Source organism: Numida meleagris, chromosome 1 (genome assembly GCF_002078875.1).
Source record: "Numida meleagris isolate 19003 breed g44 Domestic line chromosome 1, NumMel1.0, whole genome shotgun sequence".
Classification (NCBI taxonomy): domain Eukaryota; kingdom Metazoa; phylum Chordata; class Aves; order Galliformes; family Numididae; genus Numida; species Numida meleagris.
Genome location: NC_034409.1, coordinates 72,854,426 through 72,875,649, shown reverse-complemented (window position 1 = coordinate 72,875,649; position 21,224 = coordinate 72,854,426). Strand labels below are relative to the sequence as shown.

The 21,224-nt window shown below is 37.6% G+C and overlaps 1 protein-coding gene across 7 annotated transcripts in view; it reads left to right on the top strand.

Moving 5' to 3' along the window:
* ANO2 (anoctamin 2) overlaps nt 1-21,224 on the top strand; it is a 245,212-nt gene that overhangs the window by 186,823 nt on the left and 37,165 nt on the right. For all 7 annotated transcript variants that reach the window (XR_002437744.1, XM_021393597.1, XM_021393608.1 and 4 more), the window contains 4 exons: nt 3,243-3,444; nt 8,091-8,202; nt 9,536-9,593; nt 10,436-10,536. Coding sequence is in view for 6 of the 7 variants with exons in the window: in XM_021393597.1 (XP_021249272.1) it covers nt 3,243-3,444; nt 8,091-8,202; nt 9,536-9,593; nt 10,436-10,536 (473 nt within the window). In the remaining variant the exon portion in view is untranslated. The remainder of the gene's footprint in view (nt 1-3,242; nt 3,445-8,090; nt 8,203-9,535; nt 9,594-10,435; nt 10,537-21,224) is intronic.

Sequence of the window (21,224 nt, the reverse complement as noted above, 5' to 3'; positions counted from 1 at the left end):
AGTGAAGAAATTGTCTGCCTTAGTAAGAGATAGAACTGATAAGGTGAAAAAATACCAATGCTCTGAATAGGTACCTGAAAAATGTCTTTCTGATATGGAATTTTGGCAAGAGATATTTTTTTCAGGAATGAGAGAAATGTTGTGAAGATACAGTGCCTTGTCCCACTCAGTGGGTTTTGACAGAGGTGAATCTTTTGCTATCTCCTGAGTCATGCCTCCCCTAGTCAGCAAGGGATCACTGCAGTGACGGAGTCATCCAAGACTCAGGGGAATAAGACACAGCAATTTATTGAGAGCTTTCTTAACAACAACTAACAACTACTGGAAGGTAAAATTGGCTAATTATGATTAATAAGCATTACAGGTAAGAAAACTTTAGGCAATGGCTACTACAAAGAGTAAAAGAATAAAAGAAGATGAAGAGAAAAGATAGAAAACAGGGAAAGAGACAGACAGATATACAAACACAGCAAAGCAAAGCAGTTCACCGCTCCCTCATCCAACGATGTCTTGGTTTCAGGTGCTGATGTTCAGTAGTGATGGGTTGTCGGAGGTTGTGTTGTTCAGTTGATGACTAACTACGGCAGTAAAACTCTTACAGTCTGAAGTGGCTGAGCCAGCACTTTTAGAGTGACAACTTCTGGCTTCAGGATCTCAGCAAGAACTCCTTTATTCCTGTCTTCTAGGCCTTGTGAATTTGTCAGCAGATAAGAGGAGGCAGGGAGATGCCAGCTTGTACCTTGTCTTCATAGGATACAACGGTATCATCTCCCAGTCTCCTGTATCAAGCTGGTTTCATTTGCTCCCAGACCAAGTCTCCAGCCAATAAACATTCCTGTGCTCTTCTTTTTGAAGGCAAACAACTCCAAAGAGATGCTTCCAAATATGAAATCGTTCACATAGTGATGTTGATTGCCTCATGTTGATTTGAGACACTCCTTACCAGTCTCAGACATACAGGAACCACAGGAGTGAAAGCAGTGCTCTCAGTTACTGCACAATCCTACAAGACCCTCTCAACTGATTCTTCTTGCTGGATGCAAAGAGCGTTTTTCCATCTGTTCCAAAGCATGTGTTTAAAAACACCTAGGAAACAGAGGAATTCCTGAAGCCCTGTTGCTTTTGCAATACAAGCATCTTTATTCTTTAAACTACCAACACTTGAATTTTTCAGGTAGTTTGGTATATCTTGCTGTGTCTCTGCATGAAGTGAAAAGCCCTCAATAGTGCAATCTTTTGATAATATCTCATCCTCCAATAACATTCTGTTTAAATCTTTTGGTCAGGTTTAAGATTCTGGCATTTGTCTTCCGTGACCTGAAATTTCCATTTTCTCTATTTAGTGATGACTGTCCTTATGATGACTCTTCTTCCTGAACTGTAAAACTATTACTTTTAAGTGGGTGCTTGTGATGGAGATAGCTGTCTGTGGAGGTTCAGATTGCTCATCAGCTCCAGAATGATGCATGCAGACTTACTTTGCTGGTTTTGTTTGTCCATCAAAAGAGTAAAATTTCAAAGAAATAAAGTAATTCATGGGAAAATGAGGCAAAAAAAAAAAAAAAAAAAGAATATTTGGATGGTGATGAAGGGGAAGTAGACTGTGATCCAAAATAAGAAAAATAGAAGTTTCAGGTGACTCTAGAGATGCAATGTGAATTAGATTACTACAGTGTGGTTCTGTTTTGCTTTTTCTTATTATCAAGGATAATCCCTCTACTGTAGCAATCCGTACTGGGCAAGTTCAATGGCCAAGTTAGATAACAGTTCTGATCTTTGTGTCTCTGAACCAGTTCTGTCATAGTAGGAGTTGAGCATATTGTATGTTTGCATGCATGGCAGAAAAATCAAAAGAACAACAACTACAAAGGCAACAAAATGAAAACTAAAAAAGGAAAGTAAACTTTCATTCAGAATATTTTATATTGAGATTCTTTTTCTTTAGACTAAGATTTGAATGAAAAATATTAGCATGAAGCAAAAGCTCATAAGTCATCTATGTTTAATTTCAAATTAATGAATGATTCCTTTAAAAAGATAAAATATGATGTATTATTTAATGTTTTATTACAGTTTTCTCACAAAAAATGTTTGTGAATTCTGTCTGATATCTCCAGGATTTTCTCCAATTCATTTTTTAATGAATACTGTTATACAAAATTTGCCTAGCTTTTCTCTTCAACCTGTTAAAAAAAAATAGCTTATCCCTGTTCCGGTTCTTTTGATCTAGTACTGTTCATAAGACAGTCTCCCTCTGTATGCAGAGGTTCAATAAAGTTTTACAGAGTCATTAAAATTAATAGTTAAATTTTGTTGAACTTGTGCTGTGAACCTTGGCCCCTAGGCCCGCTGAAATAGTTACAATATTATTCACATTTAAGTAGTCTCTTTCATCTGAGGATCTCAAGATGTTTTACATAAAATAATGAATGCCCATCAGAATACTTGCCAAAGGGAAAAATGGAAGGGGAAAATATACTTTCTCACTCTTTCTTGATATGGCTATGAAAATTGGCTATTTTTTAATTGTTATTTTATTGATCTTTCCTTGTGGGTTTTGGAGTTTTTCTTTAACCAGAACAACATAGTCTTGTGAAATTCAAATTCTTCTTGTGGGAAATTGACTTTTAGTAGTAGTACTGAATTTCCTCATGTCATGGGTCAGAGTCAGCCCCTGAAGGTCCTCAGGATACCAGCTGATTTTTAGGACAGAAATGTGAAATGAATCTCTAATAAGTATGCTTTATCTTAAAATGATAATAGTAAGGGAAATATTTATGTATGTTTTAATTTGTAGCAATAGTTACACCTACAGAATTGCTATCAGAGAGTAAAGTGGCACTTCTGCAGGACCTCCTTCCTTGGCTACACATACATGTAGGTCCTTCAGTCCAAGCCATAAGAACCTATTGCCAGGTAAACAATTTTGTTAATACCTGCATTTGAACCTGAACCATCTAAGTTTCACCAGAACTGCATGGATAATTTCTGGAGCTTTAATCTCAGAGGAAATGCACTTTTTTAGGAATTGTGTCAGCTCATAATTCTGCATTCATCTTCTTTATTATGTCTCTGTTAGTTTTAAGTTCTCAAATTTTAGTTTAATTATCCCCTTATTATTGCATTGCTTGAAGAAATAACCGGAGTGCCAAGTCATGGAACAAACTGAATGTATAATTCAATGCTTCTGTTTAAAAGCTAGTATCATAATTAACCTAACCTATATGTATATTCCTTTGCAGATTACACTGACATTTTCAGCAGTATTTGGTGTGATCGTATACCGCATTACTACAGCAGCAGCTTTGTCATTCAGCACGAATGAGACAACCAGGTCAAATGTTCGAGTGACTGTGACCGCAACTGCTGTCATCATTAATCTCGTTGTGATACTTATTCTTGATGAAATTTATGGAGCTGTTGCCAAATGGCTGACAGAAATTGGTAAAGCTATCTCACAACATTCCTCATTAGTACATTACACGTATTGACATGAGAGTATTCAAGGAAGTTCTAATAGGAATATTTCCCATGGAAGAGTGTTAGTGAAAATATTCAGGCCTATGGGGCAAGATGCTCAGACATGCCTTTGTAAACTGGAGGTTTGAGGCACAACTTGCAGTGTGCCACTAATAGGACTAATTAGCTTGGCCACAATGCCATGTTAATACAGCTGTGCTAATTCCAGGATCTCATCTGGTATTTATGCTTTGCACTGGCTTTGTGCCAAGATCTAGAATTAGTTGAGAATTTTTGACCTGGTATGTATTTTGATATATAGTTTTACCTCCAGGAGCTGAAAGTCAGTGGGTTGTTATAGACATTGCTGGCTCTTGCGAAGCAAATTCTTCCCATGTTATTTATATAGTGTGATTTATATCAGGTCAAAGGATTTTTCTGTTGTTACAGGGACTTCTCCAGACTGGACTTTTTTAATGATAATATCTGTTTTAATTAAGAGTTTGATTTTCTGATGTCACTGTATTGTAATAAGACTGGTGATATACTAGAGTCATTTAATGGTACATAGGTTCTTTGACTACCATAGAAGATTAGGCTGGGTTTTGTTTTTTTTTTTTTTTTTTTTTTTGTCCTATAGATTAGGCTAAAGATGTCTACTGATAGGCCTCTAACGTGATTCTTACAACTATCATTAAATATTGCTTCCCATATTTTTATATATCAACTATAATTCTAGATGTCACAATGCTAGGAAAGTGAAGTCAGTTATTCACAAGACTAAAAGACAATCAGTGACTACAGATGCCTATAACAGTAGTAAGTGCCCTGCTTTGTCAGTTTTGGGGTATCTAAATTTAGGCAGCTAAATTAGAAATGTTTTGACAGTTGGAACTTGACTTACTCTTTCAAAATCTTATATTGCCTTCCTGTAGAACTGCAGGGATCTAAAGCTGTTTAGATCTAAAACCTTAGGAACTCTTATAACTTATGCTTCTTATTCTCACTTTATCAAGATAAGGCTAAAGTGAAACCATATATTTTAGTCCTATTTTTTTTGAAGTAAATTTTAGTAGTTGCCATATACGATGAGTCCTGAATTTTTGAAATATAATACTGTTGTTTTGCCAATAAGGAGAGCCTTATCACTTATATTAGATTCCAAAAGTATCTGAAACAACCAAAGAATAAGCAAAGCATTTTGAAAAAAATGCCACCATTTGGGGTAATTTGTTTGATTGTTTCTGTTTTGCATCAGGCTTTGGGCAGAATCTAGCAGATTTACATAAATTAACTGTGTGCTAGTTTAATTAAGCTCATGCTTCCTATCATTCAGGCCAAAACTGTATCCAGATTTTCACCTTTCATATAACTGAAAAGTTACAAACTGTGCATGACCTGAGTAATTTTGTCCACTGCACCTGCCCAGGTAAGAAATGGCACAGTTTTTAGGGCATGACATTGCTGTGTGGGAAGAGAAGGAAGAAAAGAAGTTGAGGCTTCTCCTCTCCGTAGTTGTTCCAGGCAAAAGCTGGGAAACGCTGTTGCTTATGTGGGAAAAGCACAGAAGGAAATCATCAGCCTTGAGAAGGCGTACAGCTCTGAATTGTGAGAGACAGAAGAATTTCTTTCTTGCTTTCAGATTACTCTCCCCATGACTTTGCATTTCTTTCTAATCTTGCTAGCTTTATTCAAGTAGCATTCCTAATTAACCATGAGGTGTTTTGTTTAAGAAGGATCCAGTGAGTAACGTCTAGTATTACAAATTGCCTAAGTTAGAAAGTTCATTCAGTCAGTTTTCTCCAGTGCTTGTATCAGATGCCAACTGTAATCAAAATGTTTTTTTAAAAAAATACAATTCATTAACGGTTATAAATGTTTACGTTATGAACTTTCATTTAGCTGTGCAGAGCAAAACATGCTTAATTTTCTTTTTACACTACAGCTAAGATAAAAGCTGAGGAACATGCTTGTTGGGTAAGAGGAACAGCTCTTGTCAACATAGGGTTCTATTCCAACTCCATATGCTCTCAGTGCTTTGGTTGAAAAATTAAGTACATCTGTAAGCACAAGAATAGTACCACTGATATGATTGCATTCTTCACAGGATCAAAGTAATGCACCTGCTTCTATATGCAGCAAAGCATGGCAATGATACCCCTTTATTCCAGATCATAACAGCAGAAGTGCAGATTATATCCTGGTACTGTAAAGTTGAATATGTCACCTTCAGTAAGCAGATAATGACAGGCTTGATTTAGGACTCATTTTCTCACTCTTAATTTCACCAAGATCAAGGAAGGATCAGTCAAATGGAGACAAATTTGAAGCTACTTGTGTTTGTGACTTAGAAAGGCAGCAATGTATTTGGTGAACTAAGGCCCACACCAGATATCTATGCCTATCCTCCACCTGGAAAGTTTCAGATTCCCATTTTTTCTGTAACATGCTGCACAAACATTTATTATGAGTATACTGGGTTTGTTTGGAGAGTTTTCTCTCTTTCTAATGCATCTATTCTGGCTGAAACCATTTATTGTATAACAGATTCCTCTAGCTATAGGATAAATTCTGTGCATACTTCTCTGTTGGTAATAGTATATCTGAGAGTGCGGAAGGGAGTGAAGGAGGTGAATGAGTTCTGTAACCATATATGGTGTGAAAATTTTCATCAAGTGGCTGATCTCATCTTTGTGGGAGTCCTGAACAAGGCAAAAGCCAGAGTTTTTCTCCCTCCGTTTAAAACCTGCACTGCTGTTACTCGATATTCCTGTTGCCCTGAGCTGTTCTAAGGATCTATCCAGCATATGGGGTCATCTACAACTTTCTCAAATTGTTTGAAAACTTAATTCAGATTTTCTATACAAATAGTTGAAGGGTGGCTCATCAGACTACATGTTGACTTTTTCTGAGAATATGGTTGAAAAATAAGTGCTCAAATAAATATCACGTTTCTTTCTTTCTTTCTTTCTCTCTTCCTTCCTTCCTTTTTAGATGAAAACAAATATAAACAAATAAAAATAAAACAAAATTGCACAAGCATAGCACTATTTTTACTGAAATTCTTAAAGCTAGAACTCTGGATTTATCTCATCACATCAATTCTGCTACAGAAATTCAGTTAAGAACTTAGCATAGTAAAATTATCTGCTTTCACATTAATCGAAAGCTCAGGATGAGCATAGCAATGCAAAATTTTACCCAGATATAATCTTTAAATGAAGATCTCATTATAGAAAAAAAGGCTTACACATATTTTTCTGAAAGAAAATGTGTGTGCTTTGTTTTCATCATTCATGAACTGAGAGTATTAATGCTTTTTTCAATTGTTTAACTGACATACTTAACATATATGCATTAATATATGAAGGCTGCTCGAAAAGTAATGCATCCTTTTTTATTATATTGGCCCATGACACCCGAGGCAGATGTTGGTGGTGTGGGAGTAGATGTTGAACCTTCCCAACAATATTCTGATATGTTTTGTTGCTGTGTGACAGATGGCAGCGGAGGGGCAATGTGACAAAATGGCAGCCGACATACAAGTGTGTATGAAGCAAAAGTGTGTAACTGAATTCCTTCAAGTGGAAGAAGTTGCATCCATTGACATTCATCAACACTTGCTGAACGTTTATGGAGAGCAAACAGTGGATGTTAGGACAGTGAAAGTTGGACGGCATAGTCAACATTTTCCTAGCAATTATGCCATCATACCATCCGTGAAACAGTGGGTCATCTCCCCAGATGCAGATTTTTATGACAGCCAAAAATACATAGCTAATTGTGACTTTATTGAAAAATGGAGTTTTGTAGCTGAGAATCTGCTCTATCAAACAGTGTTATAGTGTTTTTTGTATCTGTTGTAGTTTCCATGGAAATAAATAGGAGGCATTACTTTAGGAGTGACCTACATATGCGCACACATGCATGTATATGCATATATATACACATATATATACCACTTTAGCTTTATGCAATTGAATAACAAGAAGTAATTCTTTTTTTCTTCAGACTCTAGATAGCTAGTAGAGCTATGTAAATAAAAGTTGTATCTTTATAATCTTTATATATCTTTATCATTTTCTCCTCCCTCCCTCCCTCCATGTTCTATTGCTATTTTTACTAATATACACCTTATATTAATAAAATATATGTAATACTATTATATATTTATTAATAAATGTCAGAGTACCTGGAGGTCTGAGCTAAGATTTCACAGGTGTGGCCTGAAGCAGAGGAAGCTGATGTGATCTGCCTAGATCTATCAGCAGGCACAGTGAAAAACATGAGGAAAGAACTGAGGTATTGTGGTATTGTCAGATTCAGGCCAGGTATCAGGATTTGTTTGTTTTCAATGCTAACATAAGCAACTTGAAACCAAGTTCATTGTCTTGTCATTACTAATGTTTCTACCAAAGCATCTTTAATTTTCATCTAGGAGATTTGAAACTCTCTGGAAAACCAGAGTCAGACAGTGAAGGAGTTAATTTGCTTTGGTAGAAATCAAAAGTATGAAAAAAAAAAAAAAACAGTATGAACCTGAAGTTTGTAGTTCAGTATTGTATTTGGGGATATCATGGATGCTTACGTATTTACTAATTGATTTTTTTTTTAAATTTTTTTTCCTCCAGAGGTACCAAAAACAGAGAAAACTTTTGAGGAGAGGCTGATTTTGAAGGCATTCCTATTGAAGTTTGTGAATTCATATGCACCAATTTTTTATGTTGCCTTTTTTAAAGGAAGGTAGGACAAATGTCCTTTATGTATATACATATATATAGAGAGAGACAGATGAATAGATAGATAGATATGCATATAGATATGAACACGGATATGGATCTGTGTTCAGAAATATAGGCAAACAGCTGCCAAACTAATTTTGATTTGGGCCACCTTCACCAGTTATGACAAAAATTCTCTAAGCCTGGCTCTTGAATGGGAGGGCCTGATGTTGAGTGCTGTTCTTTCTCTCTTCAAATAGAACATTGTTCTGAAATGCAATTGTTTTAGTTTTCTTATTAAGAATAATTCACAGCTCAGAAAATGATTCCTTTCAGTGTAAAAAGGAAGATCTGTGAATGAATACTAATTCCTACTAGTGTTCACATTTCAGCTTTTAGTAAATTTTTCTTGAAGCACTACTTTTCAGTTTGGTTTAAAATTGTGGAACTATTTTCTCTATCATTTTCTTCACATTTTGCACTGTTTGCCCAAGTTAAATTACAAAATAGTCAACTGGAAGTTGACTATTTTGGCAAATAAACTGATTGACCAAAGAACTAATTCAGCTGTTCTTCTAAATAAATGTTACTTCCTAAGGGTCCAGGATCATTGTCCTTTGGGACCCAATTATCCACAGCATTTCACATGCTTTTGAATTTGAAACTTAAAATAAATTTTTTGCTAAAACTTTAGTAAAAATATTTAAAGCATCTTCTGAATTCTGCTTCATATCAATTTATGTTCCTTTTGGGGGCTGTAAAGTTAGTTAATGTATGTTCTTCACTAATCCTATTCAGCATCATTGATTTAAGAATCAATGATACATTTTACCAGAAGATGTAAATATTACAAGACATTAATGAAAAATACCTCTGACTTCTTTCTTTTCTAACCAATTTTTGGTGTCATATGGTTATAATAAAGTCAATTTCACTGTTTCTCCCAATTTAGTGTGAAGAACATTGATCAAATTTAGTCAGAAGACCCTTGATTATGCATAGGTGTGTAAATAATGCCTTCCATTCAGGGCATTACTCAGATGCCAAGAACATTTGATTTAGAATACATATTGCCAGTTTTCTCTGTGATCTCTAATCAAGGGAGAGAGAGATTTTTGTTCTTAGCACAAAGAAATATTTTAGTAAAATTATTTTGTCAATATGTAGTAGGAGAGCGAATAGGCGTAATACTTTGAAAAAATTCAAATAATTGAAGTTTTCAGTCTTTTACATTTCATTATTTGAAGCATCTAGTTCTGAAGTGTTTTAACTAGTATGACTGAACAATTATGTTGCTGAAGTTAACTTTTCTTTTCCTAATTTTATATTATTTCATATATTGTCATCACTTTCAGATTTGTTGGTCGTCCTGGTCATTATGTATATGTGTTTGATGGTTACCGAATGGAAGAAGTAAGTACACAAGAAACTTAAAAAAGAAGTCATTGAAACAGATACATGTACAGTGTTTCAGTGGAATCTAGACAATGAGGGAAAAATAGACAACTTATTAAGAGCAAGTTTACCAATTTGTTAAAACTTCAACATAAATGAATAATCCCCCTATTTTCTCTCTGGCAATTGTATGTTCTCTCTTTCCGCAGTTTTGAGTCTTTCTTAGGTGAAGCTTCATAATTTCTCTGTTTTATAAACAGCCACTAAGATGCAAATGTTACATGATTTGATCAAAACCCTTTGGAAGCCTGTGGTAGAACTGAAGTGCTAGCCTGGATCCTTACTCTATAAATTACTAGAAACCTAGTGATCTTAATAGCCTAAAAGCTATGGCCATTTGGTGCAAACCTGTAAAATCTTTTTCTCCCCAACATTCCTTTAAACTGCTGTGAGTATCCCATTGAAAAGCAACAGGCTTGCCCAAGGTTTTACTGCAAAGTTTATGCATAAGCCTTTGAAAGATTGAAGACTTTCTCTTCCCTTGGGTGACATCAGGTTGGAATAGTATTGGTGATACTGCATTATGGTTATTACATTGATTATATAGTAAATATTTGAAAAGCAAATATGTACCCCAGGTGCACAATAAATTATTTCACTGCTTTGCATGTTTTCTTTAATGTGGTTTTATGAGTAGAGTTAAAATACCTTGTTAAGGATGGAATTGCATTGATGAATGATTTCTGCACTTTGGCACAAATTCATACAGGTTTTCAGGGTTCATATGGACTCTTCTAAGTGGGTACTTTTAAATTAATTATCTTATTTCCTTCACACTCTACATTTTTGTTTAATTACAGTGTGCTCCAGGAGGCTGTTTGATGGAACTCTGTATTCAGCTGAGTATCATTATGCTTGGAAAACAATTGATTCAAAACAATCTGTTTGAAATTGGAATCCCGTATGTATACCAGCCTTATCTGTTATCACACTTTATTCCTATGGCACAGTAAATTACAGGCTTGATTCTTATTCAGCTGAATGCGCATTTTACCACTGACTTCAGTGGGTTCTAATTGCATGTGATCATAAATCATATTTTTGGTTGTGATGGCTGTATTTAACGTCAAATGATTGGCTACATCTGCAGTAAATGTCTGAAAGAAAATGACTGAATATATTAAATAATTGATCTAAATTAATTTTAGAAACCTGGGAAAACAGGTAAGGCATGATAGATCACTTGGGAATTTTTAGAGAAGCTTTTAGGGTAGTATCACTGAATACAAATTAGTATAAGGTAGAGGGGAAATGGTCTGGAGAAAAGCAATAGCTCCTAAAAGGTGGTAAAATATATTACTTGATCTGTGACTACTTCAAAGGTTTACATATGAAGTTCATACATTTCTAATGTGCCTCTGTGTCCCTGTGAATGACAGAGGAAGTAGAGAATGGAGGAGATGATGCTGCACTGTTCAGCAGCTGACTGACACAGGGTGCTCTATGCTCATTGTCCTGTGCTCCAAACACAATGAGAAATATCTCTTTGTGTGTCTCCAGTTGCAAGGGGATCTTCAGGTAGGAAAATCCACTGAGAAAGTCCTGCTCCTGCCTCTTTGGAGGTTTTGTTTCTGTTACGTGAATCATCCCTATTGGTGGCAGTGCTCAGTGAAGAGTCTGGCTTAGATGCATGCCTCAGCCCGTCTGAAGTTAGTCAGAATATTTTCAGTAGTTTATGTAGCTTTTGAATCACATCACTACTGAAGGCCTTGATACACTAACGAGAAACCAGGATGAGTGATAATTAGAAGGTTATGAACTATTTAAAAAATGAGCCCTTTAGCTCCCCTTTCCTGGCAAGATATTTTAACAGTAATTTAAATGCAAAGAAAAACTTCCCAAACAAATCAAATATGGATTATGAATGGTTTCATTATTGTTGCATCAAAGTTCACTAGGGAGGCCTGTTTTCTGTCTGCATCTCATTGAGTTTGTGGTTTATTTTGAGAAAAGATTGGCAAATTGTTCCCAAAATATCTGATACGTTGAAGGTTTAAAACTTTCTCAGTGTAAACCTGGTGTGATGTTTTTTTTTCCGCATCTTCCAAAAACTTACTGTGACTAGACTTTTCTAGTGAGAATTTTCTGATGTTAAAAATACTGTCTTTATTATCTTTGATTCATGAAAGCAGAGGCTGACCTAGTCAGAACAGAATACTACTGTCAAACTGTTTCTCAGTTGCCTGACTACATTTCTTAGTACAAGTGTGTAGCAATCTCATCCCATTTTTCTCTCTTCTGCTTTCTCACTCTGCTGCCATCAACCTATAGTGACCTAATTTTTTTTTAAAACTGAATAACAATTTAAAAACAAACATATTTTCATCCTCTCCTTCCCAGATAAATACTTCATTTCAGTCACAATAGTATTTGTCATCATGAAATAAACACATTCGGTTCTCCTTTGCTGCTCTGTGTTCTCATAGAAATCAAGAGGGTATCTATATATCTTATCACCAGAACTGTTTACAACAGAGGGAGCACTGTGCTTTTCTGAGCAACTGAACTCATTAAATTAACTATCTATTTCTGCATGGACCACTCTATTGATTTAGACCATGTGCCTAATAGTACTTTGTTCTATCTCATCCGTCATACAATCATAGAATCATAGGATGGCTTGAGTTGGAAGGGACCTCAAGGATCATCAAGTTCCAACTTCACCAACTGCCAGATTGAGTCCTAGATCAGACTGCCCAGGGCCCCATCCAACATGGCCTTAAACACCTCCAGAGATGGGGCATCCACAATATCTCTGGGCAACCTGTTCCAGCACCTCACCACTCTCTCAGTAAAAACCTTCCCCCTGACATCTAATCTAAATCACCCTTCCTTTAGTTTAAAACCATTCCCCCTTGTTCTATCACTATCTACCCATGTAAAAAGCTGACCTCCCTCATGTTTATAAACTCCCTTTAAATACTGGAAGGCTGCAATGAATTGTCCTTGCAGCCTTCTCTTTTCCAGGCTGAACAAGTCCAGTTCCTTCAGCCTATCTTCATAGGAGAGGTGCTCCAGCCTTTGGATCCTCTTTGTGGCCCTCCTTGGACTCTCTCCAAAAGCTCCACATCTTTCCTGTGTTGGAGGCCCCCGACTTAGATACAGTACTCTGGCTGGGGCCTCATGAAGGTGGAACAGAGGGGGACAATCACCTCCCATGTCCTTCTTGCCACCCCTCTTCTGCTGGAACCCAGGATACCATTTGGCCTTCTGGGCTGCAAGCGCACCCTGCTGACTCACATTAAGTTTTTCATCAACCAGGACTCTTACATCCTTCTCAGCAGGGCTGCTCTCAAGGATTTTTTCTCCCAGTTTGTATACATATCTGAGATTACCTTGACCCAAGTGCAAAACATAGCACTTTGCTTCACTGAACCTCATTATGTTCATAAGGTCCCTCTGGATGGCACCCCTTCCTTCTGCTGTATCAACTGCACTGCTCAGCTTGGTGTCATCAGCAAACTTCCGGAGGGTGCACTCAACCACTGTACTGCACACACACATTCAGAGACACACTTTCAGTATGGATCAGGCAGATTTTCAGAGAGCTGGCCACAAAGCTGCTGGGCATATACGAATAGAGACTCCAGAAATGCATATGCGTTCTGCAAAGATTATTTCTAGCATGTCTGTTTCTCACATGCAACCTGTTGTATCTGTACCTGCTTCTGTTACCAGTGTAGATAAACACACTCCCACTCTCTACCCTCTGGCTTTCTTGCCTGCTTTCCTAATGTAGTCTATTTTTTTCTGCTCTGCTACCTCTTCTTGATCATGAGCTTCCTGTCTAACCTCATCCCCTGTGTTAGACCATTCTTCATATACCATTAAGGGTTTTTTTTTTTGTTTTTATTTTCTTCCCAAGTTATCAATGTCATAATTGGGTCCTTTTTCTATTTCCCTTTGTCTACCTTCTCTCAGGCAATGCACTGTAACAAACAGTCCTGTGGCAGAAAGATGAATCACTCTTTCCTATCACCAGTTTTAACAGCTGTAATTTTTATCCCTTACTTAGTGTCTGTTCGGAAGTGAATGAGAGACACTTTAAATAAGATGAATTCTTCCATTGCCTCCCCGCATTTTCACTGAGGTCAAAGTGTAAGTGTTGCAATCAGCCTTACTCATATAGAGAGGTAGAAGGGATATCATAAATGGTGATTTATTCTTCAGAATCTGGAAGTGTCCTCTAGGTGTCCGTAACATGGAATTATCTCTCTGCTAAATTATATAATGACCCAGATCAAAAAGGTTTTCTTCTTTATCAAAATCTGAAGATTTCTGGAGTTATTTCCAGAAAATCTTTTATTCTACTTGTCATAAAACACAACCTTGTTTAACTGATTTACAGAAGATCACAGTCTTACTCCCATTTTCTACCTCTTTCACTCAAAAAAAAAAAAATGCAACTAGGCAGACTATAGACTGAGCTTATTAGCAGCAGCCATCTGTTATGTCTCTAGCACATCAAATGCTCAAGCAGTTAGGAACCATCATTTGATATGTTCCTTATGGCTTATCAGTGCTGACTGAAAAGCTATGGAATTAAACTTCAGATAGCAGTCCTGCATTGCTTAGGGTGACTGGAACACATACTTGCCTTTTCGTGTTATGCTTCTGGAGAAATTGCCCCACAGCAATGAAAAATGTGATTTGCTGGTGTTCCAAACCTTTCTGCAATTTCTTTTCCCATTTCTGCACTGAAGAATACTGAAACAGCTGGATTAATGTAACAGCGTTAGAACTATTGGGGCTGGAATTCACTAGTTCAAATGACATTCCTATCCAATGGTTCACTCAGATTTGCCAAGTACCATAATTCTTTTTCTGTTTCCATGGAAGTTGACCAGAAAAGGCTGTAGGTCTGGAAAGCATTAACCTAAAGTACTTTTCTTCTGTTTTGAATTTCTGAACTTGCTGGGGAAGCAAACAAACAAACAAACAAACAAAAAAACATGAGATAAAATAATAATAAAAAAACTATTTTATTATTCTCTGTCCTTGACCTTGATGATAAACTCTCAAGGTGAAATCCTGGCCCTATTGAAGTCAATCACAAAATTCCCATTGACTTAAATGAAACAGTGGTTTTGGCCTTTTATTCAACATCAGTTTCTGTCACTTGTTTCAGAAAGCTCTTAACTGTGCTGAATAAGAATACCAAGAGATAATGATCAGTTAAAAGCCACACTTCATAGGTGCCATGTTGTATATTGCATTTCACCAAAAATTATTCTTAATTAATGGGGTAACTTGTTGCCTTTTTTTTTTTTTTTTTAATTCAATAGTTAGCAAACACAACTGAAGCTCCCATAGAATTCAGGAGGTTTGAGTGGACCAGCAAATAATGACTGTTCCTTAATTTTGTAGATGAGGATGTGAAATGTAAGAACTTCATCTCTCTCCTTGCTTGCTTCTTGTACTCTCTGCCCATTAATATGAGAAGTTCTTTCATTATGTGAAAATACTGCAGGAATACGGCTGAAGAAAAGATTGCACTCTCAGTGCTCCTTCCCCAAAGCAGCACACAGGAGAATGAGTCACTGAACTTTCTTCATCTTCTCCAAAAATAGGTGCTCCAGGTACTTAATTCCTATCTAGTTTTCTCCCTCCAAAGTTTACTAGCTTTCTACAAAAGTATTAACTGGAAGAAGAGCCTTAAAAACCATGTGATAGAAATAGTCATTCATCTGTGGTGTCTGGATTCTGGGGATTTTTTGTCTTTCCTCCCATTTAAATTCATGTTGAGTCCCCATTTGCACCTTTTTTCTATAAGGTATTCTCATGCAATGCTTCAACTCAGGTTCTAGGTGACTGTCACAGGTGATTTTGCAGTGCCCAAGAGCACTTATTGACTAAGAGTCTTGAGAAATAGTTAAGTTTATACTCAGTTCCCATCTTTCCAGAAACTTCTGGAGGACATGCACTATGGGAACATTTTTTTTTTTTTTAAAAGGCACTGTGTAAGTAAACCATGTGCTTGAAGCCCAAGTAGGAGCATTGATTTATTTTCTTATTTCCTCATTTTTTCTTTGTCTCCAAAGTTGGTGAGGCTGTTCATGAATTGACTGTTTTCCCATAGTGATTTTATGCACTCTACAAATGCTGATTAGCTTGCATAATGGGATGCTTATCTGTTACAAGCAGTGTCATCCGAAATCTGGGAAGAAAACTCTCTAACTCCAATGTAGTCTTAGAACATTCATTAGAATGGCATTCCTTTATTCCTCACGATATGTACTGGGCGATTTGACAAGCAAGCACACCCTCTCAGAGTTCAGGTTCTACATCTGAACAGTTAAGAGATGCATATGCAGTACATTGGCATGCATATTCATTCTTTTTCAAGGACTCATAGATACGTGCTAATGTCCCTTTGGGCATGCTCAGTGGTATCTAGGGTGCCCACCTACCTCTTCCCCTTTTTTCACCATCAGCCTTTGACTCACTTCCATCCACTTTTACCCAGTTTGGAAGATTTCCATTGTTTACTGGCACTTTTTAAAAACAATCTATGTGGAACCTGAGGAAAATATTCTTGCACATTTTGAGGCAAAAGATAAAAATATTCTATTGTGACTCCAGTACTTCATGTGGGGCAAAAATCATTGAGACAGAAGATAAAAATATTCTATGAAGTTCCCTATTGCTAAACAAACCGATCTATATCAGCAGTATCATTAAAACATGTTCCTATTTTGTTACCTAACACAATAGGTTGATCCCAATCCTTACTGAGAAACTGCAGCACCATTTTAATTGCTCTAGACATAGCCTTGTGACAAAAGAAGGAAAAAAACCATTTTTTTTCCCCTCTCTGATCCTGTATTTATTCTTTGTTTGTGCTATTCGGTCTCCTCAATAATTTTTCTTGCTTTTTGATATTCATTTCCAAAAGTACTGGAAATAATGGTTGTTGCACAGTTTTCTCTGTTTGTACAGATTTGGATGGCTACTAGTGGTACCATGAGACTTTCATTCTTGTGCCTCTTGAGCACAGATCTTCTGAGACTGATCCTGAAAAGGGAAATCTACCTCTTTCTCACTGGAGGGGCTGCTTGGCATGCAGAAATCAGAAGCTAAAATAGCTCTTGATTATTATTAGATGACAACTTTGTTTACAACTTCATTTAAAGATGTTGTTATGTTCACGAACAAATGAAACTGCTTCTGACAGGTTCTTGGAGATACCAGGCAAAGTATTTGCAGGTAGGCTAATAGTCATGTACAGAAAGAAGAGCAGAACATGCACAAGTCTGTAAATTGATTCATTTGTGCGTGCAAGTTTTGTAGTTGTTGCAGCACTTATTCAACAGATGTTTCCAGAATGTCCAGTTTTTTCTTCAAGAAAATCCACCACCAGGTGCCACTGAAGAGCAGAATGTTACCATGATTCTTCAATGACATTGGAGCATATCTGAGTTCAGTGATGTTCCTCCTGCTTGTGATCCTGTGGGCCACAGATCACAGGGGGAGTAAAACAGTGTTTAACAGGGACCAGAACAGGGACTCGCCCAGGCCATTTGTGCCACATCCTTTGGCCTGATACTGTCAGCTGGATGACAGATATCAGACACCGGGGGGAGGGAGGGTCTGACCTGCCGAAGAGACACATGCTTTTATTGCTACACACATCATCTTTTGTCTGGCATGTCAAAACTTTTTATGCAATGAATGAGCAACATTCTCTGCTGGTGAATCTTCCAGCCACCTGATCCACCATGCCATCTTCATCATTCCTAGGTGACTGCATGGGCCAGATTCATGGTAGGCACATACTGTTCTATGCCTAACCACATTCCATATATCCAGCCATGTCTCAGCCCCAGACTTGTCAAGCATGGATAGTTCTGAGCAGCCCACTGGGCAATTTAAGGTGTGAGCCTTCAGTAGACTGCCCAGATACCCGTGTAGATGTTCACCACACTATCACCTGGCTCTTGAGTCATAACCATCCACACTGCTTGTAACTCAGCCCACAGGCTACTTAGTCCATCCCCTTCTTCAAACCAGACTGTCACAGTTGAAGGAAGCTATGCAATCGCATACCATTTACTTGGATTTTCTCCGCTGAACCTATCTATATACTAGGCATCCACTGGAACCAGATATTTTCCCTCTTGTACAGGACACTTCTCTGGTAGAGAGACAGAAAACTCCCAGGATGCACTGCTGTGGTACATCACTGTACCAAGTATTTTCTGCAATACTTCCTTCAGTGGCGAAGAAGACAAACAGTAGCATTGCCCCAGATAGGCAACTCAGCCTACCACCATTTGGGCTTTTGCCCCTCTGTATTAGGAATATGGGCCAGATCTTTCTCCCACCCCTGAATAGGCAGCATTGTTTTTACTACCTCTGCTGTCTGTGTTATTGGTTCTACCGCCTGCAATGCAGAATAGGTAGCCAGTAACTGCATCTCTCTTCTGCTCCATACCATATTTAAGACCAAAAAAAAAAAAAAAAAAAAGTCCAAACAGAACCCTGGTACCACAATAAACACCAGTGAAACCCTTCCTGAATCACACGTACATCCAGCAGGCTAACTTTGCCTGCTGAAAGCATCCTTTTCTGCTCATCTCTAATCCCACAACTGGCCTTTCTTAGTTAATCAATATAGAGGTCTTAAGATCTGCATGAGGTAGGGTATGAAGATGCTCCAAAATCCCAATATGCCTAGAAATTTCTGTAATCATTTTGCTATAGCTGGTATAGCTTGAATTTTATCAGTTGGGTAGGCCAATAGTCATATACAGAAAGAGAAGTTGAACACGCCCAACTGGTGAAGGGGATCTCTCTGGATATGCAGCACACCATATCAGAAAACAGCCTAGGTGCAAGAGACACTCTCCCTTCAGTAGCTGGCCATTACATGAGCCCATGGTGGCTCTACCCTGGGTCCACCCCTTCTGGTCATGTAGGGGGCACAGGTGCAAACAATTTGCTCCACAGGCCAGCCACAGCCGTTCACTAGGTGCTCAGTCACCAGTTCAAGCTGTGACATAACAGTTCCCTTACAGATGTTGATCTGAGTAATTATAAAACATTTTTCACACAAATGTATTTGAAAATCTTACTGTTTTAATAATACATAATCATACGTGATTGTCAGTTCTGTGAAACTCATTTTCATTTCTGTAGTGCTGTATAACTGGAGACTAATGTGCAAATCTCTGTTCTCTATTCCATTATCTTTCTGTCACATTTCTGTTTGGTCTGAAAATTCACATGCTTGGATATGACACAAATATATATATATTTTGTAGAAAACTTGAAATAAATTCTTTCTTTCAAGTCAATTGATCCTTTAAAAATTACGTAAAAGTAAAAATCAGAACACTCTTCAAACCTAAATTCAAAATGGTGAGATACATCTCTCCTCATGTGTGGTTTGTACTGATACCTCATACTGAAAAAATAAAAATTATTGAGTAACTGATCCTTGGATTGAGTGTATTCCCAAATAAAATTATAGACCAACAATTAACATTTTAGTTACGCTGTTCTCAGAGGAGTTATGTGCATCTATGAAACTCCATAACTTGACTATGTGGTGCTGTAACTAGAAGATTAGATCACACATGTACAGGTTCTACATCCAACTTTTATCTTAACTGATGCACAATGACAGTGAGCTGCTCCTTAGTCTCATCTGCCCACAGAAATATGAGAGACATTTATTGCTCATATCATTTTATTGGAACATAAATTAGCACTTTCTTGAGCTTATTGTTCACTGTATGCCGAGAGACCCTCACATATTAGGAAATTAATTAGGATATGCTGGAAGGACATTCTGGGAATTCTTTGCTTGTTTTAACTTCTGCTCCTTCTCTCCTACCCTCTGAATACTTCATTCCTTGATTGCCATAAAAATGGAAGGATGGAAATGAAATTTTAATGTCTTGAAATGGCTGAGTTTGCATGATGTAGGAGGTAAATGTCTTTGTAAGGATCTAAGTTAGATATGTTTAAATTACATAAAACGATGTAAATTGAATGTTCTAGGTGCTCAAACTATTTTGTTAGTCCTTATATTTCTAGGTGTTGCCAAAGTACTGATGATGTTACCACAAGTATCATCTACATCTACATCTGCACCTGGAACAAAATTTGGAGTTGATTTGGACAGCTTTGTGGTCCTGGGACTGACAGAGTCTGACAAATTTAAATCTATCCTAATAATGTCTGCCAATACCCATTTACTTTGTACTAGTGATGACTAGGGTCTCAGAAGGTGGTTCTGTTTAGCTGGAAGCACAAATGAATCCTCCAACCATTTCCCCATACACTTCAATCTCCAGGTCACACACCTCTTGTTCACAAGCTGTGGGGAAAAAAGTTTGTTGGGGAGACCTGCTTACACTACTGGCAAAATATTACTGGAATGAATCTGGATTTTCACTCATATAGCTCATATCTGAAGAAATATAAAATAATATTGTGTACATTTTCAAATGGAAAAGCTCATGTGCAAATGAAGATATGCAGAAAGTACAAATTCTTGATGCTTGATGCTAATTTTACTTCTTTGATTTTGAAGAAATATTTTATTTCATTTTTACATGGGAATTTCTCAATGTGTAAAATAGCATGAAGTTACACTTGCATGTGCATTTAAAATGCCACCCTTGGGGCACTAGGTATACTTTACTCTTCTTTTAGATTCATTTTACATTGGCATTATACTTCTTATTAAATTCATGCATATGTCTGTGTCATGAAATTTGTACCCCTATTTCAGTGGGACAGTGATGGACAGTACTGCTCCTACTGAGGTCCAGAGGGGTGCTTGCACATATAGCTGCTCACTCATGTGAGTAATTTATAGCCTAGTGAAAATCATAGAATGATAGAATGATTTGGGTTGGAAGGGACCTTTATCATCAACTAGTTCCAACTCCACTGCTATAGGCAGGGACACCTGCCATAGCTGAAGTTGCTCAAAACCCCATCCAGTTTGGTCTTGAACACTGCTGGGAGGAGACATCCACAAAATCTCTGGGCAAGCTTTTCCAATGTATCACCACCCTCACAGGAAAGAATTTCTTCCTAACATCTAGTCTAAATCTACCCTCTTCCAGTTTAAAACCATTTCCCTTCATCCTGCCACTTCATGCCCTTCTAAAAACTCCCCTCAGCTTTACTGTAGGCCCCCTTCAGGTACTAGAAGGTCACTGTAAGGTCCCCCTGGAGCTTTCTTTTCTCTAGGCTGAAGTTCCTGAATTTTCTCAGACTGTCCTCGTAGGGGAGGCGCTCCAGCCCTCTCTGATCATCTTCATGGCCCTCCTTGTGACCTACTCCAATATCTTGATGTCCTTCCTGTGCTGGGGGCCCCAGAACTGGATGCAGTACTCCAGGTGGGGTCTCATGAGAGCAGAGTAGAAGAGCAGAATAACCTCCCTTGACCTGCTAGTCATGCTTCTCTTGATGCAGCCAGGGTACAATTGGACTTATGGGCTGCAAGCGCACGTTGCCAGCTCATGTTGAGTCTTTCATCAACCAACACTTCGAAATCCTTCACCTCTGGGCTGCTCTCAAGCCATTTTATGCCCAGCCTATATTTGTGCTTGGGATTGCCCCAACCCAGGT